This window comes from Biomphalaria glabrata, chromosome 5, assembly GCF_947242115.1.
Source record: "Biomphalaria glabrata chromosome 5, xgBioGlab47.1, whole genome shotgun sequence".
Taxonomy (NCBI): Eukaryota; Metazoa; Mollusca; class Gastropoda; family Planorbidae; genus Biomphalaria; species Biomphalaria glabrata.
This window is the reverse complement of record NC_074715.1, coordinates 8,635,350-8,647,912: the sequence shown is the minus strand read 5'-3', so window position 1 is coordinate 8,647,912 and position 12,563 is coordinate 8,635,350. Positions and strand designations below refer to the sequence as shown.

At 36.4% G+C, this 12,563-nt stretch overlaps 1 protein-coding gene across 1 annotated transcript in view; it reads left to right on the top strand.

Annotated features, from left to right (window-relative positions):
- The first annotated feature begins 1,897 nt into the window (after positions 1 to 1,897).
- Positions 1,898 to 12,563, top strand: part of LOC106060504 (uncharacterized) — a 41,413-nt gene continuing 30,747 nt past the window's right edge. Inside the window, exons 1-2 of the mRNA XM_056030278.1 lie at positions 1,898 to 2,142; positions 7,727 to 7,864. Of these exons, the coding sequence (XP_055886253.1) occupies positions 2,073 to 2,142; positions 7,727 to 7,864 (208 nt within the window). The 5' untranslated portion in view covers positions 1,898 to 2,072. The remainder of the gene's footprint in view (positions 2,143 to 7,726; positions 7,865 to 12,563) is intronic.

The following is a 12,563-nucleotide window of genomic DNA, read 5'->3' as shown; positions in this document are numbered from 1 at the left end:
CCTATAGACCATAAGGTCTGAAAGGGGAATTTTACTTTTTGTTTTAGGAGGAAAGGGACGGGATAAAAATGTTTCCTTTTTTTAAATCTAACATTCATTAATTATCTGCAGTGAGATATATGGTCTATAAGTTGTATAAATGTGGTTGTTGTTTTTTTAAAGTATTTTTAAAAGTTTTTCTTGTTATATATATATTTATTATATTTGTAATTGTATATATTTTTTTACTTCTAACAACCGAGTTTAGACACCAGCTAATGTCCTTATTGGATACGCTGCTGACGGAAGAGTTAACAGTAACGTCATTCATTTTAGCCGTCTTATATAAAACCTTCTTGTGTTCAGAGGAGTCGAAGGTCAAGGTTAACTTCCGCTTACGATTTAAACGAATGTCCGGAAAGAAGAAGATCACAATTATGATCAAACATCAAAATCCACTTATATCAACTCACTCTGTCTACCTCCGTAATAACAATATATTGCAATGGCACACATAATATACGCTTATATCACAAATTTAATTTATGTTAAGTTTACATTTATGTTTCTATTATTAACTATGTGTTTAATTGGTATGGGAGGGAAATTAATCATATGCATGTTGGGTTTTTTTTGGGTGATAGGAGTAGTGTATCTTTTCTGTGATGTATAGGTGTGCTAATGGGGTTGGTTTGCTGACAATGATTTTAGCTTCAGCATTTAAGATTTTTATAATGTTTCATTTCAACTAGCCGGATATGACCCTCGGCCAGTGTATCACTGATCTCCTGCATTGGATTTAGATCTATGTCAAACATGGCAAAATGTTCCTTTAACACTTTTTAATTTTTAGACAAAATGAAAGTAGACTATCATATGGGTTTACCCGTTAAGTCGACATATTTATGTGTAATACATTCATACAATGTAAAGAGTATGAGCGTACGTAATACTATTTATTACATAGTGTTATATATATTTCATGCTTAGGTTTCTAAACCAGGCTTACATTTTGAGACTTCGAGTACTGTGGTTGGTAGCAAACTTAAAAGTAACAATGCGTTTTCTCAAACAATATGAGAGGATATTTGTCTTAGTAACCTTAATCTTTTTTTGTACTTTTTTTGGCGGAGCCCGAAAGGGGAAAAGACACTATTAGTTTTATGTGAGGTGTCTGTCCGTCCGTCCGTCCGTCCGTCCCGTTTAGATCTCGTAAACTAGAAAAGATAGTGAAAATCCGACATCATAATACTTTAGTCCATACAAAGTTCTGATGCAACGGCTATCTTTTCTTTTCTAAAAGCGAAACATTTTTTTTAAACAACAATTAATAAGTAATGTTTCATATTATCGCGTGACCTGCAATGCTATAGCAAGATACTGGACACTGAACTAAAGGAACATTTTTTTTTTTCAGCTGCAAAATGATTTGTTTTTTTCGGAATTAGAGATGACCATTTACAAAGCTGTTAGATCAATTAGATATTCATTATAAGACATCAGTTAGGCCAGGTTCACATTTAACTTCACATTCACTTTCACCTATTCTTTGTTTGCTGGACCACTGGGGCACCACAAAAGATCTGTCAACCTTCTTTCTCCATTCTTCTCTGACATTTGCCTTTGATCGAATTTAATTCTGATGTTCTTTCTGAAAATGTCAATACCTGCCTTTTTACCTGCCTGGGTGGACCACTTCAGGGGCCGATTTTCAGTTTGTGTTTCCACACAAACTGTCTTTGTAACCTTGTTTTGACTGATCATAAACTTCGTTTACAATGAAATTCAATGTATCGTCTATGACAGTGCAGAGCTACTTAAAAGTTATGACTATTAAATGAGGTCACCAGCTACCTCAGCGATTAGGAACAGATTTAAAGATACTTTCTCACATCCTTAGAAACCATCAACAGTTGAAGATTCGTAACCAAGATATTTTTAAGTGGAGGTGGAAAGTTGTTGACTTTTCTTTTCAGTACATGTTTACGAAGGCTGAGAAGCGTGATAAAAATTCGGATGTGATTTGTGAGCACGCTATTTGAAAGATACTGGCAAAAAAAAAGGTTTTGAACAAATAAGCAACTACCGTTGACATGAAATATTTGATCATTCTAAATATATGCTTGTTTATGTTAAAAATATGGATATCTCATGGTAGTGACGGTTAGTTTGTCTATATAAATACATATATTTATATAACCATTTTTATTTCTATTGTCTTTTTAATATTATTTTTTTCTGCTTTAAAAATTGAATTATATTAAGATCATAACATAATTGTAGCATCAATATATTTTTAGCCTACTATGTTTCATCAATAAAGTAGAATACTGTTAAACCAACAATATCGGGACGAGATCGTTTTCGTCATAATAACCGTCTGTTCCAGTTAACCGGATTTGACCTGTTATATGACTTATTCCGATACTGACTAATTCGTTCGAATACGCGGCTGGTCCGGTTAACCGGTTTTTACGATTAGTCGGATTCGACTGCACGTGCATATAAACGCATTTAATGTATGCCGAGCAGGGCCGGTTTTAGGCCACTGCAACCTATGCGGCCGCAGTGGGCCCCGCACTTTCATAGGTCAGGCACTTTGCGAATTCTAGGTTTAAATTATTAAATTAAACCATTTTAACTTATTATTAAAGGGTTCCTGGAATTCTCCTGAAATTAAACAAAATATAAGAAAAATTCATGAAAATCTCCTGAAATTATTAAAATCTTCTGAAAACTGATGCAAATCTCCTTAAAACAGACAAAATTGTCATTTCGGGGTGTCATTCAATATGAAAAACGCCAATCCTACTCGCGATTAATCGGCATTGTCAGCTTTCATTGAATAAAAATATAAATAGTAAGCCGAATTTTAACCCAAACAAGAAGTTCAAATACTTAATTTACTTTAATAGTAACTGGCATACTAATATAGATCTAAATCTATTTCGACCTCTTAGAAATAAAAAACAAAAGCGATATTTTGCTAGCCGATATTAAATCTAAAAGGCAGATATGAATTTTTATCGGCTTTTTGTTGGGAAACTACTATCTACTGTAGATGGCTTGTAATTAATTTGACAGTGATTTGTACTTAGTAAACTATAAATAAAATACAAAGACGAATTTATTTTGTAATACAAAATCTTAATTTTCACTTATTATCCTTATCACAACCCAAATTAGGCCCCGCGCAATCCGTTTCGCATAGGGCCCCGCAACCTGTAGGACCGGCCTTGATGCCGAGTAGAGCTTTTCTACATGTCATACTGTTATTAATTATGCTCTCTTTTTCTTCTCTTTTACTAGACATCCTCTTAAAAATTAGATTTTTAGATAATATTATAATAATACAATATTATATAATATATTATTAATTAAAGCTTTCAATGGACACCAGTTGCGTAGCTAGGGATTTAGGGGGCCCGGTGTGCTTGACCTCATTAGGAGTCCCTGCATTTTGACATTCGACATCACGACATGAGATAATGGCATATTTAATGTAAAACTAATTTCGGGCACTCACTTGCAGGCCCCCTCAAGTGCGGGGCCGGGATCCGTTTATAAAGTAAACTTTTATCGCATAATAGCAGCAAAAAAAAAAAAGAAAATTAACAAAAAAAAAAAAAAACATTGTTACAACGACGTCACAAATAGCTGACCACGGTAACACCGCATAACATAGAACTAAAGCCAAGAGACCTGCTTTTACGGACAACATAAATAGGACTCTTTATTATTTATAATAGTCACAGTTTGCTAGCCCTGCATTGACCGAACAGTAACAGTCCATGGGCACGTGATAATAACTAACCAAATACACGCCCATGCTTTCTGAATAAAGGGCCAAAGCAAACGAACTAATGTGGTATTCGTTAATTAGATCTCTTTAGATCAGTGTTTCTTAAAGTGGAGTAAGCGTAGTAGCGTACCCCTACTGGTACGGGAAGAGTTTAAACGGTGTACGCGTTGTACCTCATTAAGTAAGCAGATTTTTATTTAAATAACCCTTTATTATGTTCAGTTGATAAATGCTTTTAAAGCATTTTTATAGATTAAGTGGAAAAAATCCCTTCTCAGATTAAAATATACAACCAGGGAACCAAATTAGGATGATAAATCATCAAACCTTGTTTTCTGAACCGGAGTCCGGGATTCGAATCCTGGTGAAGATTGTGATTTTTATTTCAGGATTTTCAGGGCACTTCGGGCGCCTTTGAGTCCACTCAGACCTAATGAATACCTGACATTATATGTGGCAAAGTAAATGCGGTTGGTCGTTGTGCTGGCCACATGACACCCTCGTTAACCGTAGGCCACAGGAACAGATGACCTTTCCATCATCTGCCCTATAGACCACAAGATCTGAAAAGGGAACTTTACTTTTTAATCATCAAAACACAAGCCATTTTGTCCTTCTCATTGCTGTAACTCTTTCTCTCCTGACAGACGATACCAACGTTGATTCCACCAGAATGTGGTAAATTATTACGGAGAGAAAGAGTTAAATCAATGTTATTTAGAACAGAACTTACATTTATTTTATTAACAATCTATTTCTTTGTTTAATATGATTTTTTCTAGACAGGCCTACCAAAAAAAAAAATTGAGTGTTATTAAAATAAATCCATTGGGGAGGGGGAGGGGTACTCTGTGTTTCGAAAATACTAGAAGGGGTACAAATAGGTCAAAGGTTTGAGAAACTTGGCTTTAGATATACCTCATCTACGGGCCTCAAAGCTTACTGGAAAGTAAAATGGTGGCGGTTAACCTAATAAGTATTTACAAAAGCGACTTTACCTTGACCAATACTAAAACTTCTTTTCAAAGATTATATCAACTCTGTCTGTCTGTTGTTATATTAATCCACATATGAGCGAAGGGTTTAAATTCGTTATTTACTACTTTAGAGATCTGGGAGATTAAATTATTTTTTCCCCGCGCCCTCCTGTTAATTTACCAAGAGATCCTGGAAATCTCCCGAAATTGCAAAATATACGGAAATAAAAAAAAAAAAATATTTCAGTGTATTTTCTATACAAGGATTGTTTTTGCCATCTTGTAATAACATGTGTTCTAATAGCTATAAGATATTCTTCTAAATCTTGTTTTGAAAATAGTTCATATATACATGCATCTAGTTTTCAATCTAGTGTGTAAATCTTTACAATACGAGAAACATAATCATGAGAATGAAATTTTTGAGGTAACAAAGATATACATAATTAGATCGTGGTTAATAGGAGCTGCGTTATATTTATATCTACTATACATGGGCGTAGCCAGGGGGGGGTTCTTGGGGTTCAAACCTCCCCCCCCGAAATGAAATCCCCCCTGCGGGGGGGGGGGGGGAGGACGGAATCAAGTGACTGATTTTTGCTTTCATTTTGTTTATTTTAGGTGAGATTTTAATACTAAATCATCACTTACCACAGCACAGCCGAGGCAGTTTTGAGTTAAAAACCCTCTACCAGGGGGTTTTGAGTTTAAATCCCCCTACCAGGGGGTTTTGAGATTTTAAAAACCCCTATCAGGGGGTTTTGAGATACAAATCCCTCTACCAGGGGGCTTTGAGTTTAAAACCCCCTACAGGGGGTTTTGAATTTTAAACCCCTACCAGAGGTTTTTGCAGTTAAATCCCCCTCTTCAAAACAAAACAAAAAAAAATGCAAACAACAATCCCCAGATTCCAACAGCACAGTTGAGGAAGATTTTGATTTTTAAACCCCATCCAAAATTTACGATAACCCCATCTTCAATATAAAAAAAGCAAATTACACACTCAAAATTCTATGAGCGTAGCCAAAGGGGTTTCGAGTTTAACCCCCCTCCCCCTTCCAGTTGGGGTTTGAAGCTAAAAAGTACCTCTTCAATATAAAAAAAAAGCAAATTACACACTATAAAATCTATGAGCGTAGCCAAAGGGGTTTTGGGTTTAAATCACCCTCCTCCAGATGGCTTTTTCTTTAAAGTTTAAAACCCCTCCAGATGGTTTTGAGTTTAAAATTCCCCTACAGAGCGTTTAGAGTTGAAAACCTCTCTCTTCAATATTATTTTAAAGCAAACTACAGTCACCAAATTCTATGATCGCAGCTAAATGGGGTTTTGAATTAAAAACAAAACAAACAAAAAACCAGAGATTTTTTAGTTTAAAACCCCTCAACAGATGATTTGACGAAAAAACTTTCCTTTTCCATATAAAATCTAAAGCGAAATACAGGCATGTAATTCCAAGAGCGTAGTCAAGAAAGGTTACACATTTCTACCAGTGGCTTGGGCTCCATTAATTAAATGTAAATAGTCTTCTGCCGAAATTGAAAATCATTAAATGTGTCTCAACAAAGATGGCTAAGATAGATTTTAGGAGTCAGTCATAGAGATCGGGTCTAAATCAAAGAAATCATGTGCCGAACTGGGAGTCGAATCCTTAGTAAGGTTGTGACAGAGCGTCGCATGAGGTTTTGCGGGAGATGTTTTCCGACAAAATGAATTACGCAAAATAAGAGTTGCGGAAATAGCTTGCCGGAAAATGCGCCGAGAGGGTCTAAGTCAGTAAGAATAGCACATTAGGTTTTTGAAATAAAACTTTTTAATAGCAAGATAATGCACTGTAGATACCTCAGAATATGCATTTTGTTGGCTTTCAATACCAGAAATAGTGCTCGCCCCGCGCAGGGGGAGCGCTGCGAACTCCCCCAGACCCCCTTGATAGCAAGGGTGGGGAGTCTACAATAAACAATAAACGTCTTCCGAAAGGGTCAGAATGTAATAAAGATTAATTATGTACACACACACACACATATATATATATATATATATAATTTTTTTTCGCTTGGTGGGGGGGGGGGGGGGAGGTCGGCGTTCCCCCCCCCCCCAAAACCCTCCCCGAAAAAAAATCCTGGCTACGCCCATGCTACTATATAACACTAAACATGTTAATTTAATTTTAAAATAAAGAAAAAAATTATCGTATGTAAAGTTGAGACTGTTACATCAAAGTCTTTTATTAATTAGTGAAATGATTTAGAACTACTGTTTGGCTCTATGATTACTAGTTTCTCTAAATAGCTAATAAAAAGTTGTTTGAAAAATAGTTGATGTGTATGTGTACATGCTGTAGATACCTATATAGTACGAGAAAAATGATACTAAAACTTGTTTGAAAAATAGTTTATATGTATTTGCATAAACTGTCTATACCTTTACAGTATGAAAAAGTGATAATGAAAATGGAATTTTAGAAGCAACAAGAGTATTCAAGATAAGATCGTGGGTAACATGAGCTGCCTTTTATTTTGGAAATTGGGTCTTTATGTTTATTTTATTTTAAAAGAAAGAAAATGTTAAAATTTTAAGGTCAAAATCCATCCCCCCCCCCACGACGGCAACTATTTCAAGCTTGTCTGTCTGTCTGTCTGGGTGGAGTTTTTCTAACCTGTTTTTTTCTCCCACGTTTAATTCTCGGATCAAGTTGAAATTCTGCACATTTATTCATATTAAAAGATAATACATGAGACAATTTGAAACATATCAATAAGTTAATTTTTTTTTGTTATTAATTATTTTTGCTTTATACAGAAAAGAAGTAGATAAACATTGCAACATTAAGAAATATAACAGTTATTGGGAGTTGCTTTCCCTTATATAAGCTCTGTTTTAACAGAATATAAAAAAAAAAATATTTTACTATTTAAAATGCATTTCACTCTGACCAATCATTTCTGCGATATGTGTTTGCTAAAATTAGAACAAGATAGCCTTTGCAGTGGTGACCAGGCCTGCATCTACCAGTGTCGTTGTGAGGGTAAGTGTCTTCAAGATGATGGCAAGTGTCCAGATAAAGCTCGTTGTGACAAGGGCTGGTTCGGACCCCGATGTCAATATCGTAAGTATCGCTTGTAATTTGAAGACTCACATAACTTCATACTGTGTTTTAGTTACAAAGCAAAGTCGATGTCAAATCTTAAGTATACTATAAGCTCAAAATACCACTCAGTGACTGATTCATTGATCTCTTAAACTATGGTACGTATACGCATCAAATTTCCTTCACAGGTTCCCTTTACCTCCTAAACGCTCACTAAGAACAGTTTTTGAAGGAATCGCAACCTTGGGACCGCTATTCGCGAAAAATCGCAAGCTTTCTATCAAACCTTTGTATTTTATTATCGGTATTTCCCCGAAAGGCCGCAGTCTACATTGTAACAGATACATTTATTCCGGGCTAAAAAAAAGGATGTTGGTTTGATCGCTGAAATTTGGCCTGTTAATTTAAATAATAAGAATTTTAAAAAAAGGGGGGTGATCCTGCAGCCTGGGAAGAAATTAACGTTCGTAGCCAGTATGTACGTCTAGTTGACAGGTAATTTATTTATTCACATAATTGTCGAAATAGTATTTCGTTGACTTCATAGAAGATTGTAATGGAACTAGATCATTAACAGCACACATTTTTATGGAATAACGAAATCTGACAGTCCAACTTAGGTCGCTCAAGCAATGTCTGATCTGACTTGTCAGTATTTCTTCTTATTGGCATTGTCTCTATCAACATGTACATCTGACATGGCAGCAATCTTCTTCGCCTGAAACTCTATTTAAAGCTACTAAACTAGATTTACGGAGTCGAGGTGGCTGAGTGGTAAATCGACGGGCTTGTAAACTAGGGGGCACCGGATTTAAAATCCTGGTGAAGACTGGGACTTAAAATTTCGGGATCTTGAATGTGGCTCCACCTAGCTCTAATTGAAGCCTGAAGTTAGTTGGGTAAAAGTAAAGTGTCTTGGTCGTTGTGCTGGCCACACGATACTCTCATTAACTGTGGGCAACAGAAACAGATGACCTTTACATCACCCGCCCTCTAGATCGCAAGGTCTGAAAGGAAAACTTTACTTTTTATTTTTCAAACCAGATCTACTGAATTACTAGTTCATGCAGTGCCGGATTTAAGGGAAAGCAGTCGCGAAAACGTCCCCCGGGGGGCCTGCACATGCTTAAATCCGGCCATGAGTTCATGGCCTAATCTCAATCATCCTCTGCATCGGACATGTCAGTCCTTATCCTCACCTGCGACACTTTTTAAAGCTACTAAACTACAACAGATCTCGTAGTTCAACATCTCTCGTTCATTGCAGCCTGTAACAACACAGGTGCCTGATGCAACAACATGCACGATGTTACGATGTGTTGTTATGCCGGGGATTTTACTTGAATTCAATAGTTGAATAAATGACGATCTAGAATCACAATGAAAGCTTCTTTGATAAAACAAAACTCTGGAACTTTATTTAAATATAACGTAAGTACAGCTTATGTACAAATTACAAATCAAACAGGCTCAAATACATTACAAAGGCTTTTAAAACAGAGCTCTCAGAAACGTGACTTTCTACTAACAAGTTATTTTATCGACTCTTTTACTACCGCCAATTCTCTGGCGCTAACTCTTTTCAAAAATGTCTTTGTTTAAATTCAAATCAACCAATAGATTTCAAACATACTAATTACGTCCCTTGGGTAAATCCTGACTTGAAAGTCAAGTGTCTAAATTTGAGGATTAAATCCCGAGACTCATGTCGAGGGCTTATATTACTTTCAAAAAGTGAAATGTACAAACAATTCTATAATGTAATCTGTGACATATTACCCCCCCCCTCCATTTAGCATTTGTATGGTAATAGAAATGCTCATATGTATTAAAAATATTTAAATATACACAAAATACCATACATGAAATTATAGAAAAATGGTTGAGGTAACGTATGACAATGGTCTGAAAAAATGTAAATGCAGTGAACAAAATTATTGATGACTTTGAACACCTGTTTCACTATGCAAGTGGTTATGAAAATGAGACAATGCTTGTCATGAACAATATCAAAAGTTGTACAAAGCATAATACTTGGATAAATTAAATCTTGAATTGAATAAGTTATGAAGCTTCATGATGAATTTAAAATATGACAATACAAAACTGATATACTACACCTGTGGAAGAAAAATATATATACAATTATGTAAAGAATTAAATACATCTGGAAAGTGTGTCAGCGAAGACATTCTCACGTCCAGGAATTGTCTTGACCTCAAATTGGTAGTCTGTGAGTTGTAGACTCCAACGAGTTAAACGACTGTTCGCTAACTTCTTTGAGTTTAGAAATGCTAGTGGTGCATGATCAGTTAGGAGTGTGAAATGGGCACCTAGTAGATATCTGGAGAACTTGGCAATGGCCCATACAATGGCTAGACATTCCCGTTCGATGGTTGAGTATCTGGTTTCAGCTGGTGACAACTTCCTGCTGATGAAAAATACTGGGTGCAAAGTCTCTTGGCATTTCTGTGAAGTGTCTTGGTAATTCTGCATTAGGCATGCTCCTATGGCTGAAGATGAAGCATCTGTGGCGAGGTAAAATTGCTTCTCTGGATTTGGAAGTTTGAGAATAGTGTCTCTTGAAAATTCAGTTTTAATGTTCTCAACCGTGGTATGTAACTCTGTAGACCATGGAATCTTCGTTGGTTGTCCTTTCTTAGTGAGTTCAATCAATGGAGCTATGAGTGCTGTGTAGTCTGGTATGAAATGTCTGTAGAAATTACACAGACCCAAAATGCTTCTCACTTGCTTTTTACTGGTGGGGACTTTGATGTCTAGTATGCGTTGAATAATGTTCTCTTGTGGTCTCAGCGAATTGTAGCTGACTTTATAACCCAGGAAGGATATTTCTGACATGGCTAGTTCTACCTTACTAGGCTTTATGGTAAAACCATGTTGTTTCAGTATGCTGAAAACTTCTTGTAGTCCTTTGATATGTTCGTTCCATGTCTTGTGGAATATGCAAATGTCATCTATATATGACACTGTGTCAGAGCGATTGCCTAGTATGCTGTGAATGGCTCTATTAAAGGTGCTGCTGGCGTTGACTAGACCAAATGGCATGAAGTTAAAATGGAATAGTCCATAAGCTGTGGTGAATGCCGTAAACTGTTTGCATTCTTGTCTGACTGGTATTTGGTAATAACCTCTGGACAGGTCTATTTTGGTGAAGAACTTTGCCTCTGAAAATTTGGTCATAAGATCTTCAGGATTTGGCATAGGATATGAGTCGAGTTGGGTTATTTTGTTCAACTGTCTGAAGTCGACACACATTCTTGGAGTTGTCGTTTGCTTTCGTTTGACAAGAACTATTGGTGCAGCATATGGAGAGTTGGAATGTTCGATGATTCCTTGCTCTAATAGTTGATTAATTTCTTGTTTAAGAAAGTCTCTGTAGTGTACTGGTAATGGATAAGGTCTTGCTTTTGTAGGCTTGGAATCAGTAAGTATTATATTGTGTTCCGCAATTGACGTTTTGCCTGGAACATCTGTGAATATGTCTGAGTTTTCTTTGAGAATAGTAGTCAGTTCTTTCTGCTTTTGCGGTGTCATTGAATTGAGTTTGATGTCTTGCCAAAATTCAGTTTGTTTGGTAGTTGTTTGTGGCATATTGATGTCGTCAAATTCAGACGTGTCATTTTCATCTTCTTCTGGTATGACTGCAAGACATGATATGGCTCTTTCATTTTGTTCTGGGCTTGTGGAACCTTCAGTTATTGTGTTATATTTTTGTAACATGTTGACGTGATAGATTTTCTTTTTGTTGTGTATGTCTATCTCATAATCAACATCTGTTATCTTTCTGAGTATGGGGAATGGACCTTGCCATTTGATGAATAGTCTGTTGCTTTTGTCTGGTAGTAACAGACATACTTGATCTCCTGGTTCAAATTGTTTCAGTGTTCTGTTTCTATTGACTCTCATTCTGGTATTGGAGTTTGCTATGGCTGTGGCTTCATTTGCTTTTTCACATGCAGATATGACTATGTTTCTGGTATCTTGCACATGTTGAACCGCTGTCTTGGTTTCTGATGAGATTGAGTTTTGGCGAATAATAGCTTCTTTGAGGATTGCCATTGGTCCTCGTGGGTTGGCGCCATAAACCATCTCGAAAGGTGAGAATCCTGTGGTTTCTTGAGGACTTTCTCTGTATGCAAACAGAGCTGCTGGTAGCAATAAGTCCCAATTCTGCGGATTGTCGTGTGCTATTTTTGAAATGCTCCTCTTCAAAGTACCGTTGAATCGTTCACAAAGCCCGTTGCTTTGGGGATGATAGGGCGTTGTGAACTTCATCTTGATGTGGTACATGTTCATAAAGTCTTTGGTAATGTCAGCTGTGAACTGTGTGCCTCTGTCAGAGAGGATAACTTCTGGGAAACCAATTCTGGAAAATATCTCTGACAAAGCTCTGGTGATGTCAAGCGCTGTAATGTTGACTAGAGGTACTGCTTCTGTCCATCTTGTACATGTGTCAATCAATGTCAGGACATATCGATGGTTTCTTGCTGAAGCTACTGGCATAGGACCAATCAAATCAACTGAGACTTTTTGGAATGGCTTGTCTGTCAATTCCATATCTTGAATTGGTGCCTGTGACTTGTTGTTCTTAGGTCCTTTGACTTGGCAAATATGACATGACTTCACGTATTTCTTGACGTCTTTAATGATACTTGGCCAATAAAATTCTTTGAGGATTCTGGCTTTAGTTTTGACT